Below are 27,197 nucleotides of genomic sequence, written 5' to 3'. Positions count from 1 at the left end.
GGTCGAGAGATAACTTTGACGAGAAAATCATATCTCAGTGGGGAAAGTGAGGTTGGGAGATAAGCGTGTACCTATCGATTAGTTAATTAGTAGAGGCTGAGAGGTAATACTAGTTAATTAATAGTTAATTTCATTTAAACCCAAATTCTGAAGTTAATTATAACCACTGAAACAAGTTAATCTTCTACTTGTTATTTTGATATAGTTGTTTGTTTATTTTTTGTTTACCTAATCTAGTTAAATTAGTTTATGCTTGTTTTCTATTGTATTGTATATCGTAATATAATTTTTAATTATTACTATTTAGATCTGTTCTTGTAGAAGTAGATTTCTGATTTAATTCATTCTCCTTTGAGTACGATCATTAGAATACTTCCCTATGTTTCGTTGTACACTTCTATATTACAACTTCACATGTATACTTGTGGACAGCGCTTATTTAATTTAATATATTTTTGGTATAGTATTTTCTAATCAAAAGTTCGCACGTTTGGCGGTGGTCAATAGCTCAAGACATTATCGTTTTCATAAAAGGATGTGGTTTCTCGAGGGTAGTTTATAATTAATTGCAAATCAACTTCTCTGACTTACGAATGTGAATGAAAACACATCCAAATACTAGATTATTGTTGATTTATTGTTCTTAACTATTTGAGTTTATTATAGATGTATTTAAAAAATTTTGAAATTTCATCACGCACATCTTCCATGTTTTTCCAACATGCCTTGCCTAACCTTGCGATGTGCTACCCTTGAACCTTATTTTCTTAACATCATATTTATATTTATATTTATAACATTGCATCACGTTGTATATACAACAAATAAAATTTTTTAGAAGGACAACCATCTTGATGTTGGTAAAAGCTATGTGTTTAAGCTAAGGACTTTGTCAACAATGCCCATAAAAAAATCATTTGACATTACTTCAACCCTAACAATATGAATCAAAATGGAAGATTCACACTTGCATAATTCTTTGTCAAATATTATTTGGTTGGTGGTAACATATCTTCCTTTGAGCTAATTAAACACTATTATGTAAAAGATGCTCACTAAGGTATAATTTCTTATTACCAAAATGAGAGAATCTATCAAACTTAAGGATTTCACTCTAATCCATTTTCCTATACTCTAAAGAATTTGAAACCTTAAACCCTAAATACTAATACTTAAATTTACTACTTAAAGATTAAGGAAATGGATTATGGTTTTTAGTTGATAAACCATAAAAGTAACATGTTTTAATCCCATTCTTAGCATGTTTTTGGATGATTTATTATAAAATTTAGTGAATTTGATGCTCCTAATCCTTTAATTTCATGTTTCTATACTTTGGAGAGCATAGGGAAGCAAAAGGAGCAGAAAACGCCAAAATCGGACAAGACGAGCTACTTTCAAGATCTACACAGACAAGACGAGCTACTTTCAGGATCTACACAGTCCACACGGGCTGAGCACACACCCGTATGAGACACACGGGCTGGCCACACACCCATGTGCCAGCCCGTGTCGACTTTGCTCACTGTTTCCCAAACACGTGGAAAAAAGCCAATTTTTAGGGATTTTGAGCATTCTAAAGTTTATAAATACACACTAGAAGAGGACCTAAGGGAGCACACAGGGTAGAACAAAGAAATTACTCGAAGAATGCCATTGGAATCAACTCAGGAGCAGGATCTCCTTCAAGATTAAAGATCTCTAGTCAACTTCTCTAGAAGTTTTTGGGTTTCTTTATGTTTTGCTGTTTTCCTAATTTTGAGATGTTTTCCTCCCAAAGTATGAACTAAATTCCCTAGATACCTAGGAAAGATGAAAACTATGACGAATCTTGTTATTTAATTTTCTGAATTATATGATAAATACTTGATTTCTTGATCTCAATTATGTGTACTTATTCCATGTTTTAACATTTTCATGATAATTAATTCATGATTGATGTGCTTAATTCAGTGGAGCAAAATTCCCTGTTTAAGAGTAGATTTGGCATAATTGAGTGGAGTTGCATGCAATCCTAGAAATAAGACGACATAAATCTACCGGATTAGAGTCAAATCTAATAAGGGAATCCATAGATCGAGTTAATGTAACAATAGGGGTTTAATTAGAAAGAGATTTCAATTAATCAACCTAGAGTCAGTTATTTTTTCTCTCGAAAGAGATATTAATATAATTTAGGGATTTCTACGGATCAAGGCAAGTGAATAAATCTTTTAATTTAGATTCAGAATAATAAGTGAAGTCTAGGTGGATTCTTTCCTCGGTATTGTCTCTCTCATTGGTTCATTCGAATATTTTATTATGTAATTCTCTGTCTTGTCTTAATAATTAGTTTAGATAATTTTAGATTTAAACATCTTCAATTTACTGGCTAGATAATGGAAAGATAGTAAGTACTAGTACTTTTAGTCCTCGTGGATACGATATTCCCGACTCACCATAGCTGTACTATTATTCGATAGGTGTGCTTGCCTTTGTCATGATTTTAGTTAGTTAGTGAATCATCATCAAGTTTTTGGCATCGTTGCTGGGGACTAAGATATTAGGAATACTTAATTTTTATTACTTTAGCCATTTTTATTTTATTGCATTTTATTTTTGTTTTTAGTTTAATTTTGTTTACTAATTTTTCTTTTGTTTGCTTCTGGCAGGTTCCTTTAGTATATGACTAGAAGAAACCTATCAGGACCTCTCATATTTGATAGTGAGATTGAAAGTAAAACTCATAGAAATCATAGAGAAGCGAGGCAGAGTTGATAGAGTACAATGGAAGAGTAAGAGGAAATCATTAATATTACTGAGGAAATGGCTGAAAATCAGAATAATCAGCTACCTCCTATGCTTGCCACAAATCTTTCCCCTCGTACTATGTACGATTATACCAAGCCAATTTAACTAGTCTGGATCAAGTATTGTTAGGCCTGCTATTGCTGCAAATAATTTTGTACTAAAACCTAACGCTATTCAAATGATTCAACAGTTTGTTCAGTTTGATGGTTTGTAGGACGAAGACCCAAATACTCATTTGACTAATTTCCTAGAATTCTGCGACACGTTCAAAATAAATGGCATTTCTGATGACACCATTCACCTTCAGTTGTTTCCATTCTCATTTTGAAATAAGGCTAAACAATGGTTGAACTCCTTACTAAGAGGTTCTATCACTACAAGGGAGCAAATTATCGAAAAGTTTTTATTAAAGTACTTTCCACCGGCTAAGATAGCCAAGCTGGGGAATGATATCTCTACCTTTATGAAAATAGATTTAGAGACTCTATATAATGCATGGGAGAGGTATAAGGACTAATTGAGAGGGTGCCCTCACCATGGGTTACCTCTATGGCTACAAGTTCAAACCTTTTACAACAGTTTGAACCCTTCAACTAGGCAATTGATCGATGTAGCCGCCGGTGGGACTCTAAATAACAAAACACCTGAAGTGGCTTATGAGTTTATAGAGGAGATGTCACTGAATAATTATCAGTGGCAAGTCATGAGAACAAAGCCGATAAAAGCAATCGGTGTTTTTAACGTTGATGTGGTCACCATGTTGTCAAATCAGGTAGAACTTTTGAGTAAAAAGATTGATAGTTTATTAGTTCTTCGCAGGTACATTCGGTGATGTAGTGTGATACAAATGGAAGAGGGATAAAAAATCTAGAATGCCTGTCCTACAACCCTAGCACAGAAAATGAACAAGTCAACTATATGGGTAACAATTCCAGACCTCAAAATAATCCCTATAGTAACACCTATAACGAAGGTCAGAGGAACCATCCCAATTTCTCGTGGGGTGGTCAAGGAAATCAAAGAAAAAAGCCCCCTCAGGCTTCCAACAACAACCTTACCCGTAAGAAAAGAAGCAAACCTTAAGGAGATGTTAACAAAGTTTATTTCAGTGTCAGAAAATCGCTTCTAAAACACTGAAACAGCACTCAAAAATCAACAAGCATCAATTCAAGGGCTTGAGAATCAAATTGGTCAATTGGAAAAGATGATTTCGGAACGACCACAAGGTAGCTTACCAAGCAACACCGAAACTAACCCAAGAGAGCAACTTCATACAATTACTGTTCGAGATGAAAAAGGGTTAGCTGAATCTGAATTTGAACCAATGCAAGAAATAGTGATAAACAATGGTAAGGTTGAGGTAAGCCACAATGAACAAAAATCAGTAAGTAAGGAGTATAAACCTCGTACACCATATCCAGATGCAACAAGGAAAGACCACGCAAACGAACAATTCCGTAAATTCCTTAAACTGTTGAAAAGGTTACATATTAACTTTCCATTTATTAAAGCTCTTTCGCAGATGCCAAATTCTGTGAAATTTTTAAAAGAGCTTTTAGCAAACAAGCAGAAGTTAGATGATTCGTTACACGTGGAGCTAAATACAGTTTGCTCTGCTATCTTACAGAATAAACTACCCAACAAATTGAAAGATCCAGGGAGTTTTACTATTCCTTGTATAATTGGTAGTTTAAATGCTCATCCCTACAAAATGTTTAAGCAACTAGGTCTGAGGAAGCCCAAACAAACTAGGATGAGCATTCAATTGGCAAATAGAACCATCAGATTTCCTAGGGGTATTGTTGAAGACGTTCTTGTTAAAATTGATAAATTTATATTCCCAGTCGATTTTGTTGTCTTAGACATGGATGAGGATGGCGATGTACCTTTAATTCTAGGTCGGCCCTTTTTAGTAACTGCTAGAACCATCATTAATGTTAGTACAAGTGAACTCATACTTTGTGGAGGTGATGATACAATTAAACTTCAAGCTCGTGATTCTGCTAAAATATCTAGTGATCGAGATGATTATACGAATTCTATTATTGAAAGTAACTTTGTGGCTCAACCTTCTTTGTAGGAAATCCCTCGAAAAAACGTGATAGAGCCACGTTCTCGCTTATGCAACAAAAACAGAACGAATCATGAAGAACGAATGCTGCAGATCGATGAACTAGATGAATGGCGATCACATGTCAAGGAGAAATCGAGAATACACGATGAAAAACTAAAGTGACTCCATGACGAGCTTAAGGATAGAATGGACCACTTCAAGGTTGGGGATCATGTACTGTTAGATGAAACGGACCCTCGTATTACCATTTCAAAGCTTAGTGCAAATAAAGCAATTCCTTTTACGGTACTCAATGTCTTCCCATACGGTACAGTCGAGGTAACTCATTCTAATTTAAACACTTTTAAGGTAAATGTTACTCGACTTAAACCTTATTTAAATAAAAGAATTGACAGTGAGAAAAAGGACTTTCGACTTTACGAACCAACATGACCGTGTGAATACGAGGTAAGTCAAGCTTAGACATTAAATTAGCGCTTCTTAGGAGGCAACCTGAGCGTTAACATTCCTAATTTACTAAATTTATCTCATGATATTTTTAAAATAATTAATTTAAAAAAATGGCTTTTAAAACCCACACGGCCTAGACACACGGGCGTGTCCTAGGCCGTGCGGATCTTTTGACTTAGTTTTTAAAGTATATAAAAAACGACAATGAGTTACACGGCCATGAGATAGGGCCGTGTGACCCATACAGCTTGGACACATGGGCATGGCTTTGGCCGTGTAGAGCTTGGGACCTATTTTTTTCAAAAATCGACAGAGACATGGCCTAAAAATAGTCCACATGGGCATGTGCCACGGTCATGTGGACCACACGGCCTGGATACACGGGCGTGTCTTAGGCCGTGTGAAACCCGAAGCTTAATTTTTCAAATTTAAAACAAATCAGAGAGTTACACGGGTAAGACACATGGCCGTGTGCGAGACACAGCCGTGCCACACAGGAGTGTGGGAAGTCACACAAATGTGGGAGAAGCGAAGGAGATTGCACATGGTCGTGTCACACGGCCTAGACACATGGGCATGTTTAAGGCCATGTGAAGACTGGGCTTTCATTTTCTTAATCGACACGGGCTAAATAGAAGACCACATGGGTGTGCGACATGGTCGTGTGGCCCCACACGGTCCTTACACAATCGTGTCCCCATTTAAAACCCTAGCCCCTTTTCTTTTCATTTGTTTTGTCTTTTTCTTTACCAAAATCCTAACCGCCAACAACCATCTCACTTAACTAATTCGGCCACCAACCCCCTCTCTTCACATCATCACACACACACCGATTGACCCTCCGGTCTTCCTCTCCCCTCTCCTTTCCACTTTTCTTTTTCCCCTCCCCCATGAGCTGAACAAATTCGCCCTCCCCTTTCACCTTTGCTCATCACCGTCACACCATCCCTTCCCTCTCCCTTTTTCCCTCGGCCTTCTCCTTTCCTCTTCCCTTCCCCTCCAACCAGCAACCCTCTACCCAACCACCTCCCTCAACCCTCCCTCTTCTCCCTTTTCCTTTCTCCTCACCCACGTATCCCAGCACCACTTCCCACGCCTACACACCACCCCCAACCACGCACCAGCCCCAACCGCGCCACCTCCTTTACCCGCTCCTTCTTTCACCTGCACATTCTTGATCCTCCACCGCAGCCCTCACTCCAGCCATCATCAACCACCGTCGATCTTCCACCAATTACCCATTTTACTTTATTTTGATATTATTACTATTTTGTTTTATTAATTTTTTATTTTAGTTAGCTGTTATTTATTTATTATTCTTTACTTGTTTATCATTTATTTCACTTTTATTTTTATATTTTATTCTCCTGGTATTATTAGTTCTTGATCTATTCTATATTGATTTTTGCTTTTGTTTAGGTTTATTTGTATTTCATTACATTGTAGTTTCTTATCTTATTCATGAATATTATTTTTCATCTGGCAAAATTTGTGATAATTGTTATTTAGGATTTCTTTTTGCACTACTATTTAGTATTTTTTTGGGATTTGAAATATTTATTGATGGTCTGCTCACTATTGTTTTCTTTAAATTGTTAAAATTATTGGTTTGCCTCGCTTATGATCGATTCGTCTGGTTGTTTTGGTTTTAATACTTGATTGTTCAATCTTCTTACAGATACACCATGAAGAACACACGGGGAAAGACTAAGACCATTGTTCCTGCTTTGAAAAAGCAGAAGGGCCCCAGTGGGACCTCTTCCTCAAGCACATCCGCCGACGCTCGCCACCCTACCTCTGATTTGTGGCGGGCCCCCAAAAGGATTTATATTAGCTTTGTAACATCCCAAAATAGGGCCTAGTCAGAATAGTGGTTTCGAAACCAAAAATCTGAGGTCAAGAAATTATTTTAATATTATTTTATGTGTTATAGCATGATTATATAAGTGCATGAAAATTTTGGTGAAATAATTTTAGCGATTGCATGTTTAATTACGAAAAAGGACTAAATCGCATAAAGGGTAAAGGTTTTGTTTTAGTACCCAAATGTGTTAAATAGATAGAGAATAAGAATTAGGGGTCTTTAAAAGGCAAATAGACCCTAAAATGCAAGCTTGGCCGGCCATAGGAGATATGGATGTTGAAAAGTCAACATTTGGGAAAGTGATGTCATATTAGATGATAAAATAGTACCCTAAGGGCCTAGCTTCATCTTTTTCATTTTCTTCCTTCCTCTTTAACCGAAAATACCAGCAAAGAAAGAGTTTTGAAGCTTTAAAATTTCAGCTAGATTATTCTCTTGCAAGTAAGTGATTTTTATGTTCTTTGTTAATGATTTTTACATTTTTGGAACCCCTGAAACATGAGCTTTCAAATGAGGGTACTATTTTGCAAAATGGTTTATAGTCTAGGGACTTGGCATGAAAGGATTTATGTTGTTTGTTAAATTTTTTGTGGAAGAAAATGAGTCTTGGTTGTGTAATAAACAACTTTTGTGAAAGGTGTTAGCATGAAAACACCTAAAAGTATTATTTTATAAAGTTTGTAAAATAGAGAGTAAATGTGTGTAATAATTGAAATCTTGAGTTACTATAGTTATGAAAATGGTTCGGCTGGGCTGAAAGAGTAAGAAAATTGAATAAAAATCATTTTACGAGCCTAGGGCAAAAGCATGATTTTGGCAAAGTTTAGGGGTAAAATTATAAATTTTCCAAAATATGATTTTTGGGTCAATTTGAATAATGTGAGTCCTAAATGGGCTATATTTGAAATGATAGATCAAGCAATTTGAGATTCAGGCTTAAATCGAGAAAATACAAGGTTATGGACTAATGGTAAAATTGTCATTTTCGTATTCGAGGTAAGTCCGTGTGATTTAATAAGCATGTTATTAATGTTATTATTGTTATACTTGAAAATCTCCTTATTATTTTATTGAATTATGTGTTAGTGCTAGGGTGTATGAGAAAATATTATACCCTATGAAATAATCGAAAGTGTAATATGTCGATTTTACTTTGTGTATTTACGAAAAAATGGAAATTGATGAAATATGATATCTTGTTGAGATGAGTAAATTATAGAATGATGAAATGAACTAAAAGTTCTTATGGTAACGAACCTTGTGAATTGTATGATCAATTCTTCGAACGAGTTTGGCTACGATGTGACCCTGACCTTTGGAAATACCTAGGATACGGGCATCGAGACATTGTTGTTATGTGAGCCAGTGTAAGACATGTCTGGGACATGCATCGACATTGAAACAAGAGCTAGTGCAAGACATGTTTGGGACATGCATCGGCCTCGAGATGTAAGCAAGTGTAAGACATGTCTGGAACATGCATCGGCTACGAGATGTGCTAGTGTAAGACATGTCTGGGACATGCATCGGCACGGATATGTGAGAGCCAGTGTAAGACCATATCTGGGATATGGCATCGGCATCAATATGTGTAAGATTTCCCGATTATCCTCTGGTATTCCAAGTGGTTCAATGGACAGTTCAAAGCTTGCGATGAAAGCGAGAAGGTAAATATATGAGCTTGCAGAAAAGGTACAAGTATGTATTCGAAGCTTAAATGCTATTGCAAGCATGAAACAATGCACCTTGGGTAAGGATACAAATAAGTAAGTTACGCCTATGAAAATGAAATTGTGGTGACCTTGTGATTATGGTTTTATGTTTATGATGTACATATATGTATTCTTACCATGATGGTTGAAATGTGATTGATGATTATGTGTGAGACTTTGAGGCCATATTAAATTGAGACATGAAATGTATATTCCTTTACTTGGGAGCCTAATGAACATGAAAGGAGAAATGGATTAGCATAAATGCCCATTTAAAAATAATCGTGAAAGAGTGAAATATAGTAATAAAACAGTTTCAGATAGCAGCAATAGTACGACTTTGAAAATACACCAAAAATAGTAAAAAGTGAATTAGAGTGAATAAAATATGAAATTTAAGCTTATTGAGCCTAGTTTCAATAGAAGAAATGGTGTAAGCAAAAGAATTTCATATTATGAGATATTTGAAATTGTGTGAGACATAGTAAGAACAACCTTGAAATCCCCTGTTTTGATTTGAGAAAATAATTGAAAATTGTACAAAAATAGTTATGAGTTATACTTTATATTCTTATAATTCTTAATGAGTCTATTTTCAAGAGAAGTAGACAGGAACATCATTTGAGTCCCATATTATGAGATAATTAATTTTTAGTGAAGAGGGGCAGAACTGTCAAATAGCAAAAAAGGGTAAATTTAAGGAATAAACTGTACTAATTGGGTAAACCAAAAATTTTAAAACTTTTATGGTAAGAGGGTATATGAGTCTAGTTTCAGGGAAAATTAGCAGAACTTAATTTGGAGTTTCATAGCTCCAGATATAAATAATTTAGTGACTATGACTCGAGAAAATAGCTTTACTGGAACATGAGTGAAAATGCAAATAGGGTTGTATTACCATGAGAAGCAAGTTGATAAATTTCTTATTATTTTCATATGGCATTACTAATCTATAAAGCTTAGTCCCTTCCTTTCCTTTCCTTTAGTGTTTTCAGGTTAGCTCAGGGTTGGAGGTCGTCGGAGGCAGCATCACACTATCTAGTCGCTATCTTTGGAATAATGAAGTGTATATTAGAAATTTCAAGTGAGTGGCATGTATAGGGATCTAGTTGATTGACATGTATTATTTTTCTTGGGCCAAATGTGTTGGCTTATATTGAGTTATATGTATATGGCCATGAGATGTGGCTCATATTAATTATGGCTTGTAAGCCTAGCTATTCATGTCATGTCTAATGTTTATAATGTGATTATGTTTGTTTGCCATGCATGGTTAGTAATATGACATGTGTGTTGGATGTATGCTCTATGACCAATTGAGGTGGTCATAGCCATGTAGTAATTGCACGTTATAAACACAACGTGATAATAATTGAACATGAGTGCTTAATGGATAAGTTGGTAACCATAGTATAATGGTAAAAGTGGTCATCAAAATGACAAGTCTTAGAATCTAGACTTGGTATTGCTTGAGTAGAGGCATTACTTGATAGAGGACATGTTAATGTTAAGGTTAAGGATATGTCTTTATAAAGAGTGTTTGATCACTAGAAGGATGCCATGAATTGTGATTTTGATGTGTATAAGGTTGTAAGAGCTTATGGGTAACATGAAGGCTTGGAAAATAGCCTAAATGTTGGCCACACGAGCTGAGACACGGCTGTGTGTCTCAATCGTGTGAGGGACACTGCTTGGAGACACGGGCGTGTGGCCCGGCCGTGTGGTTCGATGTGCATGCTGACGTCATAAACAGAGAGTTACACAACCTGAGGACACAGGCGTGTCCCTATGTCCACACGGGCGTGTGACCCTGTTTCATGTGAAAATTTTCTAAGTTTTCCTAAAACTTCTTAAAGTTCTCGATTTAGTCCCGAGTCAATTTCGATGAATGTTTTGGGCTTCGTAGACCCAAATAAGGGACAACATGCCTGTGTTTGAAAGGTTTTGAATTAAAAGAGATTTTATGGCCCGATTTTTGCATGAATGTGTATGTTTAAGTCTGGTAATGCCTCGTATCCTATTCCGGTGTCGGACATGGGTAAGGGGTGTTACAAGCTTCTTCGTGTATGACCACTCGGCCTAGGTCGCAGCATTTATTGGGCTGCGTTGGAGCAGGTCTGACTCGCTGATGACGTGCGCACCATTATCACCACAGCTCCGTTGGATAGATTCTTTACCATTATCAAGCCCACCTACATGGAGCTGACATTAGAGTTCTGCTTGACGTTTCTGGTTCAGCAGGTTATGATGGTTCATGACGAGCCTGGCACCATCAGTTTTTGACTTGGTGATTTGGCACGCCACATGAACGTTCCCGAGTTCCGCGCGACTATGGGACTCTATAAAGAGAAATTTATGAGCGTCGATGACTTCCTTAGACTTCATAGGTACATCCATCACCCGCCATCACGATGTTGGACCGACCTTATAGGAAGTCAGACACCATATGATTCGAGTTGCTCGAAGGCAACTTCTCTCTCTTTAGCCTTACGATACATTCACGCCCTTTTAGCTTACACTTTGACAGGTTGGAGAGAGAGCACCAGAGTTGTTAGCACTCACGATGCTTACTTTCTATGGAGCATGGCGCACAGGCATATATTTGACTTGGCATATTTCATCGCCTTCTCATTCTGCCATCAGACTGATCGCCACAAGAAGGGCCCCATCTGTCTAGGCCCTTACATGACTCGCTTCGTTCGACACTTCGACCTCCTAGACACACCGGAGTACTCCTCCACACTCACACTCGTCGGCCAGATGTCCCTTCAAGGTATCTCGAGCATGATACATATAAGGATGATCGAGCAGTGTCGTGGAATGCATCCTTCTCAGTACCGACTGTTTCATTCTGGCACCCTGAATGAACCCGAGGACTTCACTGATAATGTCCCTCCCTATCACAAGGACCCACCACCGCCTCCACCTTCGAGTCACCGACCTGTTCCTTCTGCTGCTAGCTTCCGAGGAGTATCTACTGAGGAGTTCACTAGCTTCCATCAGTACTACGTTCAGAGGTTCGACAATATTAATGCGAAATTGAAGCAAATTTGTCAGTATTTCCATATTGCTCCTCCAGCTCCGATGACTCATGATGATGATGCATCTGATGATGAGGACCATTAAGTCCATTTAATTTTATTTTCTTTTATTTTGATTTTTCTTTTTCTGTTTATTTGTATTTTCCTAAACTTTTTCGCTTTTATATTGGAACTATATTTTATTTATTTTGGTTGTTTCTAATCAAGTAACCCTTTAATCTTCTTCAGCATTGTGTTTATTTTCTTATCAGTTGCTCAGAATCATTCCCTGACATTTATCTACAATTCTGCTTTTCACTATTCTGGGCATTTCATCCAATATTCAGGTCAGTTTCAATTCTCTCCCTCTCTTATGATATTTGGTTTCTACTATGATTATCTATTTTTGTACATTGAGGACAATGTACATCTTAAGTGTGGGGAGGTTATTTATATGATTATTAGAAAATCCCTGAATTGTGTCTTGTGTTCAAGTAATTTTCTCACTTTACTATTAGAATGAATTCTTATTGATTTGTGATTTTTATTGATTTATTTTAGATTAAATTCATAGGTAATTATGCATTGATTATTTAAACTTTAAGACATTAGAGAATCAAGCATGATAAGTCTATTTTCAGAATAAAAAAAATTTACTAGGTTGTTTCCCTAAATTGAGGTATTACCTTGAAGTTTGAGATTTGCAAGATTGATATAAAAAAACCATAATTTTTGTGAGATTTTGAGCCTTTAGAGCATACACTTTTCTTGCTCACTTTATTATTGATTATGAGTGTGTTAATACTAATTGGTTATTCTAGAACTTACTTCGATTATACATGTCGAGACCATACCTTTGATTTGATATACTGAGATGATAAAGGCACCTAAGTTTTAACCCATTTATCCCAAAAAGCTTACTTTCATAATTAACCCTTAGTGAACCCCTTTGAGCCTAACAAGCTATTTCTTGATCTACCCTTAATAATAACCCATAACTCATTCTTTGATTCATTGAGAATTTTTCCTATTTTATTGACTCCTTTTTTCGTCGAGATTTAATTTGGTTAGTTTCCTAACTATGTTCTTTTGTTTTAGTTGTTAAATTATATCTTATTATCCATAATTCAAAAAAAAAGTGAAAAAAAAAGTAAAAAAAATATATGTATGTTTATTTTGATTATTGCTAGTTCTATGATATTTGAGCTTAAACGGTTAATTTCACATTTTTAGAAGAAGCTCGTGTTATTATTGATAATTTTGATTGATATAATTATTCAGCATTAGTTTATTTTTCTAGTTAGGTAATTTATCAATTCAATCTCAATTCTAACCCTTTTTTTTCAGCCTTTATCCACACCTTTAACCCAAGCCCCATTACAACCCTTTAAAGGCCTTTTTATTTGTGTATCATCTCATTTTATAATGGTGGAGATTTGATTTTCATGCAAGTCTATGGTAATGACTTTTCATGTTTGACTATTGAGTGCTTATTTTTTAACCTTAAACACTTTGAGTGATTTAAGTGAATCTTTAGTGAGTATGTCAATTCTTGTCGGTTTTGAATTAAAGGTTATTACTTAGCTAATGGGAAATACCTATGTTTTCATGCTTAAAGAATGTGTGACTTGGATTGTTTGAATCTTTAGTGCTCCTTTAGTTGAATTATCAATGTATCATTATTTTTGAATTATGACAAAACATTATTGATGAGAATTATGAATTGAGTAAGTTTAATTTTTAATTGTGAGTTGAGGATTTTGCTTGAGGACAAGCAAACGCTTAAGTGTGGAGATTTTTTATAAACTATAAAAGTAACATGTTTTAATCCCATGCTTAGTATGTTTTTGGATGATTTATTATATAATTTAGTAAATTTGCTGCTCCTAATCCTTTAATTTCATGTTTCTATACTTAGGAGAGTATAGGGAAGCAAAAGGAGCAGAAAATGGGTCAAAATCAGACAAAATAATCTACTTTCAAGATCTACATAGCCTGGCCATTCCCACACGGGCTGAGCACACGCCTGTGTGAGACACACGGGCTGGCCACACGCCTATGTGCCAGTCCGTGTTGATTTCGCTCCCCCTTTCCCAAACACACGAAAAAAAGCCAATTTTAGGGTTTTTGAGCATTCTAAAGTTTATAAATACACACTAGAAGAGGACCTAAGGGAGCACACAGAGTAGAACAAAGAAATTACTCGAAGATCACCGTTAGAATCAACTCAGAAGTAGGATCTCCTTCAAGATTGAATATCTCCAGTCAATTTCTCTTGAAGTTTTTGGGTTTCTTTATGTTTTGTTGTTTTCCTAATTTTTAGATGTTTTCCTCCCAAAGTACGAAGCAAATTCCCTAGATACTTAGGGAAGATGAAACCTATAACAGATCTTGTTATTTAATTTTCTGAATTACATGATAAATACTTGATTTCTTGATCTCAATTATGTGTACTTATTGCATGTTTTAACATTTTCAGGATATGAATTCATGATTGATGTGCTTAATTCAGTTGAGTAAAAGTCTCTGTTTAAGAGTAGATTTGGCATAACTGAATGGAATTGCATGCAATCCTAGAAATAGGATGATATAAATCTACCGGATTAGAGTCAAATCTAATAGGGGAATCCATAGATCGAGTTAATGCGACAATGGGATTTTAATTAGAAAGATATTTCAATTAATCAACCTAGAGTCAGTTATTTTTACTCTCGAAAAAGATATTGATATAATTTAGGGATTTTTAAGGATCAAGGCAAGTGAATAAATCATTTAATTCAAATTCAGAATGATAAGTGAAGTCTAGGTGGATTCTTTCCTCTGTATTGTCTCTCTCATTGGTTCATTTTGAATATTTTCTTATATAATTCTCTGTCGCGTCTTAATAATTAGTTTAGATGATTTTAGATTTAAAACAAACTTCTTCAATTTACCAGCTAGATAATAAAAAGATAGTAAGTACTACTATTTTTAGTCCTCGTGGATACGATATTCCCGACTCACCATAGCTATACTATTATTCGATAGGTGCGCTTGCCTTTGTCGTGATTTTAGTTAGTTAAGTGAATCATCATCATTAGTATATGTATTTTTATAGGATGATTGTAAATTATGAACCTTAAAATCAAACCATAAATCTTAACCCTAAATATTAATGCTTCAATTTTTTTATTTAAATATTAAGGACATGGGTTTTCTTTTCAGTTTCTTATATTTTCATGGGATGAGGAAAAAGGTAGTGGCAAGTGTCATATTTATAGAATTTCGGAACCTTAAATTGACACCCATAAATATTGAAATACTACAAGGACCCCAACATAATGGAAAATATAGTTCTTGTTAATTTTGTCTTGTATCGAGAATCACTGTAAAAAAAAAACTTGAACTCGACACCCATGGTGTTGAGATCAATGTAATGCTATTTCACTCACCTTTATTAGATTCAGTAGGAATCCCTTGTAGTAATAATGACCTTGACACTTGTGGGTGTCAACGGCCTTCCAAATAACCCTACACCTTACATACAAAATCCTAATTTCAAATAGAAGGATCTTGGCTAAATAGGTGTCCAAGTTCACTTGAGCCCCATACCTTGAATTGTTAAGCACCACAATAATATGAAATTTATTAACCTTTTCCATTATACAAGATAATTGAAACTTTATTGCAATTGTAAGTATTCTTTTATATTTATTTTTAATATGTTTAATATAGACATAATAATAATAGCCCTTAATGTTTACTTTTTTGTTATTTTGACCCTAATTTTTTTAATCATTTTAGCCCTCAAACTTTAAATTTTACTCAAATTACTTTTCTTTGAATGAAAATTTTGATTGGATTGTTAAAATTTTAAGGTAAACTACAGGAATAGTCACCCAACTATGTCTTTAGCTATATTTTGGTCATCCAACTATTAATTTTTTTTAGTCACTTAAACTTTTCGAAATTAAATATTTCAATCACCCTCCTGTTAGTTGTCATTATATAAGTGACGGAAAGCTGACGTGGGATTTTTTTATTTGCTTGATAACAAATTTAAGTCTCTAATGTTTACACATTCTATTAATTTGATCCTAAATCTAAAAAAAAAATCAACAAATTTAGCCCTCAATGTTTACATAATTCATCACTTTAGTTATAATTCTAAAAAATCAATAAATTTAACCTGCAACATTTACAAAAATTGTCATATTAGTTCCAATTCTAAAATTTTCAAAAATGGAAAATAACAAAAAAAAACATTATGGATAAAAAAAATATAAAAATGACTATTAGAGAGAAAGGAAAAAAAGAAATGAACACAAAATGGATTGATGGCTGTTAGAGAGATGAAGTTGCACATCCTCATGGGACATAGATCGAAAAAGTTATCTGCCTTGGTTCAGTTCAACTCATATTTTCAATTCTTGGACTAGATTTTCTCGGAAATGTACTTGGACTACCCAAGTTCGGATGTTACTGATGAATGTACAAGTTAGAAATAACAAGGGAAAAATAACCTTTCTAGAATTTTCAGTTCATGAAATGTTAGCTCAATCGATCAATTGAAATAGCCAAGAGGGGGTAAATTGGCCTTTTAAAATTTTTTTGAAGCAAGGATAAGAAAATGAGATAATGAACACAATAATTTTAGAGTGGTTCAAACCCAATTGCCTGCTTCACTACCTTAGCTTTTCGCCACCAAGTATTTTCCCAAATTCACTAATTTGGTTAACCTTTGAGGACAAGGTTAGAATGCTTGCAAATGAAGCACACATCCACTAAAAACACTTAAACTAAGAAAATACAATGAATGCTCACAAGTATTTTCAAGAAAAAGATGAAGAATTTAAGCACAAATGGTTGGTAATAGATTTCTTGATGTTTCTTAATAGCTCTTGATCTCTTGTTTCTCTCTTGTAATTGTAGAAGATTTAGAAGCTGGTATTTATGGCCTCTTATTGATTTCCAATTGTTGAGGTTGTTGGGAAAATGAATTGAGCCATTGGGGGGTAAAAACCAAAACATTAATGACTCCTGCAACAAAAAGTATCGAAACATTTGAAGGGGTATCGATACTTTGGGCATTTAATGTCTAAATTTAGTCATTGTTTAAGCCTATGGTATCAATACAATAAGGATGTATAGATACTTGTTATGAGGTATTGGTACCTTGGGGAGGGTACCGATACTCTGGTAATTTTTCTTTAATTTTTAAAACATCGAACCTTAAAACGATATGATACAAGGATAAGGTATTGATAATTTGTGAAAGGTATCGATATTTTTTTTGCTCAATTTTTTTGAAATTTTAAAGCTCAAATTGATATTGATATCAGGCAGAGATATCGATACCATATAGGAGGTATCGATACTTTGATCCTTGGGAGCAGTTTTACACTTATAAAAATGTTTGGAAAAATTGTTTAACAAGTTGAAAATATTTTCTAAGTATTTGAAAGATAGATTTAAAAGTTTATCTCTTATAAATATTTTGAAACAAATTGTCACTCGAAATTTATCAAGTTTTATTCAAAAACATTAAATTTTTTATATCAAAACATTTATCAAATAAAGCTTAACTTAATAAAGCTTAACTTAACATGAAAGATTTAATATTGCATTATTTGCTCTACTAAAAAATTAGGTATTTTCATATTTTCAAAATAAGAAAAAAAATTCAAAATAATTGTTCTATAATAGTTTAAATAATTGTTGTTTTTTATCATATTCAAGAAAGCAACATGAGTTTAAAACGAGCACAATACGAATAGTGTTAAATAATCTTCTTATTCAATGGGTTTTGGAGGTATATTAAGGAATTTTTTTAAAAAAATAAAGGTTTTAATTATTTTTTTGAAAATTTAGAATTATAACTAAATTGACAAAAAAACTTTACATGTTGAGAGCTAAATTTATTGAATTTTTTAGAATTCAAACTAAAATGACAAATTTTGTAAACATTTAAGGGAAAATTTGTTGAATTTTTAGATTTAAGATAAAATTAATGGAATGTGTAAACACTGAAGGGTTAAATATGTTATTAGGCCAATAAACAAAGCCTACATCAATTTTTCATTACTCATCTATCAATAACTAACCGGAGAGTGGTTAAAATATTTAGTTTCAAAAAGTTGAGTGATCAAAATTGAATCAACGGCATAGTTAGGTGACTATTTTTGTAGTTTATCCAAAAATTAATGGCAATGACATGGTACCCTACATGACAATCTACATGTACTTCATTACTAACATGTATAATTTTTAAAAAAAATTAAGAAATTTATGACTTTTTTTCTTTCTAACTTCTAATTTTTGCTTTTGTTTTTGTAAACACATGAACTTTCATGTAAGTTTTGTACTTCAAATTTTAATGGTCAACTTTTATATTTAATGAAAAAAACAATTATCGAAATTTGAAAGTTAAAATACCAAAGTGATTAAAAATAATAATAAGACAAATTACAAAAAAAAAGAGAGTAAACAACTAAAATTATCATTATACATTTAATTTATTTAGGTTATGGTGTTTCTTTCTTTATTGTCGATAAACACTTTAAATGCAGACTGCTAAAATTTCAAGAGCTTGAACCCGACATCAAGAATTGTAAACATTTATGAATATTTTGATGAATGCGAAAAATAATGATTTTATTGCTGATGTGATAAGTTCAAATAACAAAAATGCAAGAAGTAATTTGGAAACATAGCATCTAGCTTACAAATGAGTACTTAATATAATACCTTGAGAAGATCGCTTGCAATATCTAAACAAAGAAATACTGTGTTATGCTTGATGGCTAACAAGGATAAAAAGAAAAAGATTCAGTATGACAAAAGCTACGAGAACGAAAACCCTCTCAATTAGTTTAACAATAGGTGCTAAAAATAATAAGTTTTCAAAATTTTCATGGGTTGTCAAAATTTTTATAAGATTATATATTGTTCCATTCTTAAAACTATTAAAATGTGGCATAACTAATAATTTTAATTGCAACTTTTGCCAATAATTCAAATTTCATGTAATTCAAACTCCATTCTTAAATATTAATAAAACAATCTTTAATAACCTTCACAAATAAGGGATCAAATGTAGTGAAAAATTAATCGTGAAATTCATTGATTGTCAAATCTTAAACAAAATTCAAAATACCGTACAACTAATGTTGCCTTTAGGGTTTAAGATATATGATTTTTTTTTAAGACCTTGACACATAACTATCGAGATGGCATCAAATGATAACCATAATAAAACAATATTCAATAATGTTCACTTTTTAACGATTTCAAAAGTGAATTTTGTAATCTTTAATCATTCATAATAGATTTCTAACTCTCATTTGACTACATAGTCAATGATACTTCATTATTTTATAATAGGTTAAAGTGTAAGAATAGTTACTCAATTGTTGAATTAATTTAAGAATAGTTACTCAATTGTTCAATTAATTTTATTTTAGGCATTCAATTATTAGTTTTTTCAATTTAATCACTCATTTTTTAAATTAAATATTTTATTCACTCTTGCAGTTAAATTAGTAACGAAAGTCTAACGTGGGTTTTTCCTTGGCCTAATAATAAATTTAGCCCTCTAATTTTTACACGTTCTCTCAATTTGATCCTAAGTCTAAAAAAATTAAACAAATTTAGCCCTCCAATGTTTCACATTCTCTCAATTTGATCCTAAGTCTAAAAAATTATAAAATATATTAAAATCTTTAAAATATTTTTATATTTACTTTTAACTTTTTTTAAATTTTATATTTACTTTTTCTCATCAACCAAACATGTGAAAAACCTAAAAATTAAAGTTATTTTTTATTCAATCTCTTTTTATTTAGTCTTTTTTTTCTTTTTTTACATTGTTCATCTCATATGCCTAATTAAAATCCAAAAATAGGGTCAAAAGTAACAAGTTTATAAACCCCAAATAATAGTTGGGTTGATGACACCAACTTCGATGTCCTTACTCTTTACTACAGAGATGGTACCAGTTTCAAGCTCTAATATTCTCGTGTGGTTTATCATTTCTAGCTCAAGTATGCCATGACATTTGATATTTGCAACTTTATAAAAGTCATTTTGGTACAAAAATCTTTAAAATATTCTCATATATAATTTTTTTAAAAAAATTATAAGTTATATTACAAAAATCTTTAAAATATTCTCATATATATATATTTTTTAAAATATATTTTTATAAGTTATATTTACTTTTAAAATTTTTAAGATTTTTATAATTTTTATAAATTGGGACTAAAATAACAAATTATAAGAGCTAAATTTGTTGAATTTTTTTATTTATGATAAATTGATCAAATGTGTAAACAATGGTGACTTCAATTTATTTTTGAGCCAATAAAACAAAACGATTTCCATTAAGTAAATAATGAAAAAGTAAAATATTTACTTTAAAGAAAATTAATAGTTGCATAATCAAGAATTAATTGTATAATTAATTGACCATTCTTATAATTTACCTGATCTCTAATTTCTTTAAAAAATCCAAAATATTAACACCCAATTCGTCGAAGTTCACATCAAATTGTGAAATCAAATTCTAACGATTTGATTTATCCAAATAAATTACTTTCATAGTTTCTTTTTTTTTTTTTTTTTTTTTTACTTACTAATTCAAAAGTAAAGTGCTTTTCACGTGCAGTCCAAATTTTTATGTGTATTGAAGGGTTAGCCCAATCGATCTTTTTGTAACAAGGACAAAGTGAGTGAGAGTGACCATCTTTAAACCTTTCGTTACCCGATAAACTAAGGCATTGAAGGGTTTACATAAGATAAAGGAGACGAAGAAATCTAATTTCCTTGTGGAAAAGAAAACAAAGTCTCCTATAAATATGGTTCTCCGTAACATCAAAACTCAAATCCAATTTTGCCTAAACCCAATTCTTCTATTTTCAGTTTAATCAAAACTCATCCTTGCTTGCTGTTGCAGTTGCTGTTCAATCTTCTCCCATGAGTTCTTCCAGGGAGAACTCATCCTCTTCAATGATTTTCCCATCTTTCCCATCCCATGCTTCTGTCTTTACGATGTTCAGACCGCCATTCAGAGGTAAATTTCCCTTCCCTCCTCTCCCGGCTTCCTTAACAAATTCACTGAAACACATTTTTTTATTTATTGCGTATTCAAGATTATTGTTCATTCGCAAGAGGTGGGGTAATAATATTCAGGACAATGCAGGAAATCGAACACTTACATGATATGCTCAAGCTCAAATGCACTTCTGAGCGGAGCATATGCTCCTTTCTTCACATTCAAGGCTACAAGAGCTGGATACCCATACCCACCGACACCTACACACTTCTCAAGATCTGGTTGCTTACCAGCAGCTGCCCAAACATAGCTGCACACATATTTGATGATTTATAATGATAATGAAAAAAGAACAGGAGACAAGCCTTGATTTTAACTTCTATTTACTTGCCTGTAAGGGTTTCTTTTAAATTTCTCTGCAACTGACAATAACATCTCCAGGTACTTGTTCCTGCCTTCTGCCTTGGAGTCTAAAATATCAGGTAAGAAAGCAACAAAGCATATGGCAGCCGAACCACATTTGTCCTCCATGACATCCTACTTGCAAAGATTGTACTTCTCAGCAAACAACTCCATGGCTTGGAAAACAAAAATGAATTTATTGTCGAAACAAAGGTGCGAGACTTACTGGGCCAATCACCTCCGTCACTTCAGCAGGTCCAACATTTGTTTCGAGCTGCTCCAGAGCAAATGATTCAATTGAAGATGCAGCTCTAGCACCCTCGTAGAGAATTGGACCATCTTTGTCTGCACCAAATGCTAAGATGGTAGGAAATCCTTGCACCTTGTACCTGCTCATGAGAGACTGCTAACGACACCCCATTAAAACAGCATCAAAACATATAAAAATCCAGAAGCACTTATATAGAGAAAAGAGAAACAATCCCTTTTCTAATCTAAAAATGTTTCATGGGAAATGGAAATTTAATGTCCAAATGGAGAAAGAGTCATATTTAATTCAGAAAAGCATTCATAAAATATTTTCTGGGTATGATAACATTCTCAGATTACAGCTAGCTAGTCATAAACTTGCAATATCAAGTTTCAAACCTCAAAGCAATTAAGGAAAAATTTTACTGCATAAATTTCCAACTACAAAGTCGTGAATTGTGGCTCTTTCAAGTAAAATTATATTTAAATAGTACCTTTTCTGAATCGCAGTCAACGTGACCAAGCTTCACCTTCCCCTTCAAGTTATTAGCAGCCATCTTCCACTCAGGAGCAAGTTTTTTACAGTGTCCACACCTGTAAGGAAGTATTGATATGGTAGTAATCACAATAATCAGAAGATAAGAATTAGAAACTTAAAGAACTATGTCAGCAAGCATTGAGTTGGTTGGTACAAAATTTCATTTAAAAATTATTAGAACCAATTAATATATGCCATTGCATTGAGATTGATTTAATCCTATTGGTTTTCGATTGCAACCTCTGCATTGTTTTTTATTTTCTAAACCAAAATAAACTTACTGCAATCAATTTTACAACTTTGGAGATATGTTCGTACAGGAAAAGTCAATTGTTTTATCTATTTGACTTTAGTAAGTTCAAGTCAATTACTAATTGTTCATGACTACATTCGAGAAAACTAGTACACAATTAAATATAAGATACATGGCTATTTCAACCATTTATTCTTTATGGTTGCGGTACTGTTTATTTGAGTTTACTGTTCTAGTTGCTATGCACCTTTACTAGCTTATGCTAAAATAAGCAGAGAAAGAGCTGAACTCAGAAATTGCTAGTTACGTGTCATTCAGGATTTTCTTTTCTTTTTACAATCTTTATTTTACCCTATGTTTGGATTAACTATATTAAAGGAAAAGAAAGGAGGGTTAAGGAGAGAAAAGGATTACCTATTATTTTGTTTGGATAGTTAAAATTATTAAAGGAAAAGAAAGTAAAGTAATGTTAATAATCTTTGTCGGTTAACCTGTGGAAAGGAAAGGAAAAGATTTATTATGATTTTTTTTACAATTATGACCTTTTATAAAATAATTTATATAGAAAATGAAGATAAAAAAAATAATTTACATCTTAAAAAATCCTTTTCGTTTCCTTACTCTAGTTTTTACCCCAAATTGGGGTAAATGAAAACTAAGTATTTTAAAGGAAAGTAAGGGATACTCAATTTCCCTTACTTTCCCTTGCTTAAAACAAATATACCGATCCAAACAAGGGAAAGATTCTTCCTTTCCCTTATTTTCCCTTTCGTTTCCCTCTCCTTACCCCAACCATATAAATACTATTCTTTTCTTTTTAGCATTCTTTTTTTAAAAGAAAATCAAACATAAAAAGCCTTGACAACAAACAAAGGATCAAAATATGTTTACATCACAAGAAACATAAACAACATTTCAAACTTGCAGTTGCATGGTGTCTACCGTGATCATGGATGACAACGGATCAGGTATTTACTGCTTTTTATGTATCCCTATCTGAATCCAATTACTTTTCATGGTTCAGATATCAGATATCTAAAGGCTGCCATCTGAATCCAACATGATAGTAATATCCTATCCAAATCTGAAACTAACCAATTCTAGATTATCCAAATCTGGAAAAAAAAAACAAAGAGATTGAATAGTGCAGGATATCCAATTTTAATAATCCATTGGCATTCCTAGTCAGAGATGCTAGTGAAGCATTGTGCTTTGATGTGTGTAGATTAATAATTAACATGCTTACCAAGGTGCAAAAAACTCCACAAGCCAAAGTTCTTTACTTTTGAGCACCAATTCATCAAAGTTGCGGGAATTTAATTCTACTGATGCACTGGGTTGAGATTTCTCACCGGATCCTTCAGAAGCTTTCCCAGCCAAACGGTCTTTCAAGAGGGCTTTTACCTGTATAATACATAATAGTTAGTAATAGTTCAACTCATGTCATAGAAAGAACGTTTAATAGTATAAAAGTGATACACATGCACTTCACTTTTAAACTTTTTAAAAATGAGCTTCATATTCTTAGTCCATAATAGACAGATCAACATAATAGACAGCCAAAATGGCACCGTGAGACATATTTAGATATATAGGCACAACTTATACATGTATGGCACCCACCATAGATATATAAACACATTTTTTTCCTACACAGTCTCATGAAATTAGTACCAATGAGAATTTCTACTAAACAAGCAGGCATATGACATAGGTAGATTGGAATCAGATTCAAGCAGTAGGCTGAGGGAATGTGTCTGAGAAGTGACAAAGGTATTGTTCAATTTTCCATATGCTTTTCATATACATAAGCAAAGCAAATAGATAGGGAAAAAGACATAGTAGCAGTTGCATGGCACATCAAATTCAACTATTACTAAATATTCGCCATCAGCAGCATCTTGTCAAATGTCAGTAGTTCTTTTCTTAAAGTGAAATTACACACTAATGCAGATCATTACCACCACAAAACCAATCCTGTCTTTTTTGATAGATGCAAATTATTTTAAAAAAGTAAAAGATTTGAATTGAATAACATTATCATCCTGCCACAACATATATATGATCCAATAAAATCATGATTCTTCAATCAATCAACATACAGCAGCAGACCTGCTGGAGGGCAAATTCTGCAATAGGTTTGACATCCCTTGCTCCCTGATAATCTACTGGAGGCTTTCCAGGTGCAAACACCTTTATTGTCGGAAACCCTCTAATCCCATATTTCTGTGTAGCAATCAGAAAAAAGACTATAAGCACATAAATTAGAAGTGACAAAAGAATTTCAAATCAGATACTAGATGATTATACGAAACAGAGAATCCCATCCAAATTGCAATATGCCTAAGGTTTCATATCATTTCTACATTTAAAATTTTCAGCAAGGCGAAAAAAGAAAAGAACAGCCCTAATCAAGGGAAGAAAATGCAAAAGTAGTTTAGACATCACAAAGAACTCTGCAGACCAACAAAGTAAAACGTAGATTACATCTTATATTTAAGGACAAAGCATGGTTAAAACTTGAAAGATTTGAAACTCCCCAAACCTCTGCAAGGGACTGGTGAGCATCAGCATCAAGAGCAGCCACAGTAGCAACTCCATTCAAAACATTGGCAGCCTTCTCCCATGTAGGTGTTAGAGCTTGACAATGGCCACACCAAGGCGCAAAGAACTCAACCAAAACAACTCCATTCGAATTTAAAACCTAAAACAATTCAAAAATCACTATCAGTAAGGTATTCTCCTCGACAAGCTTGACTCTTTCCTTCTTCAAATATTAAAGAAATAGCAAAAACCAAATCCAAGGTATAGGTGATTTGGCAACGAGAATTAAAGATCATTGCTCGAATTCAAACAAAAAAGGTAAAAAAAATAGAAAACTTGAATATTGAAAATATTGAATCATTTCTCTTAGCCTGAGAAATGACCTAATTCTTAATATTTTAAAAAATAAAGGTAGTTTTGTCACAAAATCCTAATTAAGTGACAAAATTCTAAAGTATTAACTCCTTTCTAATTGTATTTAAGTTCTTCAATCTTGTGATCCAGAAACACGAGGCATTTCATTTCATTTAACTGAACACAAATCCTGATCCCCTTCCGTCTTTTGGTTTATTTTCTTCCACTTCTTTACGATAATTGAATGGCGAAGGATAACGGATTTACCTTGGACTTGAAATTAGAAGGAGTAAGCTGAAGCACTGGCGACGACGGTCCGAAAAAAGCGTTTGAGATGCTGAAGAATGTGAAGAGAAACGATAAAGCTATTGACACCGGTGATTTCGATCTAGGCATTTTTCTTATTTTCCCGTCACTTTCTCGGCAATTTGTAAACTTCCTCTCTCGCCCAGATTGAATCTTTCTCGGAGCTTAAACCGCTCGATACCGTGTAGAGTGAAACCACTTCGTCTGACACAGCTTCCGCTCTGCTCGCCAATGAGATTCAAACACATCATTTCTCCACGCTTTCATTTATAGGAGGCACGTAGATTTCTATCGCCGGGCCGGGTCAGTCCCAACCATCGATTCCTCTCCGAATGTGAGTTTGAAATTTGGTTAAAGTATAAACGGTAAATTTAATATTTCAATTTAATATTTATATTTTTTTAAAATTATATATAGCAACTTAATTTTTTTTAATATGTTTACATTATTGTATTATATATTATTATATATTTACTTTTTATGTTTAATAATTTACATAATATATACAAATAACATAATAATATGCACTACAAACATCGAAAAAGGGTTGGATTGGGCTCGAGCCTTGAATGCTTGAGCTTGAACTTGACCCATATTTTAAACAAGTCTAACTTTTTTCAGAAGCTCATTTTTCAAAAACCTAATATTTTTACTAAAATCCCCTCAAATTGATTGAGCCTTCGGGCGAGTAACCCGACCCTTGAACAGGTCTAATTAGTTTGAACCTAAAGAATGTAAAAAATAAAATTACTATTTTTCTTTATATATACGCTATTTTTAGAAATTTTTTAACTAGGATATTGTAAAAAAAATTATTATTTAAATATATTTGGAGGATTACATTGACACCTACCATTGTTGAGTTTTGATGTAATTGATAAATAGTAATATGTGTAGAATTTATTGCCTTATTGTTTGATGATGATGGAAAAACATTACTATGAATTGTAATATCCTGTTTCTTAGTGGTATTGGAAACAGTAGTTTCGGGACCACAATTTCGACATGTCAGTCCGTTAATAATTAATATTTACGAGGTCATAAGGTGTAACACCCTATACCCGTAACCCACGCCGGGACGAAGTACAAGACATTACCTAAATTGATCTCATGCATTCGAATAACCTCAAGTCACCGAGACTCGGTTCAAGATAAAACTTCTTCAACTTCTACCTTAAACTTATTGTTATGAGCCTACGAGCCCCAAATCGACCGTTGAAAAATATTCGAAACCCTTCCAGGTCTTTAATTCGACCCTAAGAAATTTGCCTTTAAAACAGGGCACACGCCTCTGTGGAAGGTTAACAGGCCCATATGGAAGAGTAACATACCCGTGTGGAATTAAATTCTACTTCACACCTACAGGGGTTTTTACACGGCCAGACACACGCCCGTGTCAATGGCCCCGTGTCCCCCACACGGCTACGACACCCCCGTGTCTTAGGCCATGTGCAAAAACCTGGGTATTCTATTTTTGACATCAGCATTCCCATATTATCACACGCCCATTGACAATATAAGGCTATTTACCAAGCCCCATTGCCACCCTTGCATACCTAATTTCATGCAAATGCCACCAATACCAAAACAAGCATAGATTTCATAATCAA

General features: G+C 33.5%; 1 protein-coding gene and 1 non-coding gene across 2 annotated transcripts; both read right to left on the bottom strand.

Annotated features, from left to right (window-relative positions):
• Positions 1–3,226: 3,226 nt before the first annotated feature.
• On the bottom strand, positions 3,227–3,333 carry LOC121204200 (small nucleolar RNA R71). The gene has a single exon (XR_005899129.1). It is a non-coding gene; the product is annotated as a small nucleolar RNA R71 (small nucleolar RNA).
• Positions 3,334–20,549: 17,216 nt separating this feature from the next.
• LOC107917919 (protein disulfide-isomerase like 2-2) lies at positions 20,550–25,834 on the bottom strand. The gene is made up of 9 exons (XM_016847335.2): positions 25,549–25,834; positions 24,929–25,087; positions 24,496–24,609; positions 23,630–23,787; positions 22,087–22,186; positions 21,570–21,746; positions 21,333–21,478; positions 21,105–21,251; positions 20,550–21,003 (listed from the first exon to the last, which is right to left on the bottom strand). The coding sequence occupies exons 1-9, from the start codon at positions 25,675–25,677 to the stop codon at positions 20,850–20,852; spliced, it is 1,284 nt and encodes a 427-aa protein (XP_016702824.1). The 5' UTR covers positions 25,678–25,834; the 3' UTR covers positions 20,550–20,849.
• Positions 25,835–27,197: the final 1,363 nt, after the last annotated feature.

This window comes from Gossypium hirsutum, chromosome A07, assembly GCF_007990345.1.
Source record: "Gossypium hirsutum isolate 1008001.06 chromosome A07, Gossypium_hirsutum_v2.1, whole genome shotgun sequence".
In the NCBI taxonomy this organism is placed as follows: Eukaryota; Viridiplantae; Streptophyta; class Magnoliopsida; order Malvales; family Malvaceae; genus Gossypium; species Gossypium hirsutum.
Note: the sequence above shows the minus strand (reverse complement) of the source record. Positions and strands in the feature narration are given on the sequence as shown.

Excerpts from the sequence above, each read along its gene's own strand:
- LOC107917919 (XM_016847335.2), bottom strand. The coding sequence starts at position 25,677 with ATGCCTAGATCGAAATCACCGGTGTCAATAGCTTTATCGTTTCTCTTC. Across the intron at positions 21,479-21,569 it reads TGACGGAGGTGATTGGCCCA|GATGTCATGGAGGACAAATG; the intron begins GTAAGTCTCGCA and ends CTTTGCAAGTAG. Across the intron at positions 21,252-21,332 it reads TTTAAAAGAAACCCTTACAG|CTATGTTTGGGCAGCTGCTG; the intron begins GCAAGTAAATAG and ends ATATGTGTGCAG.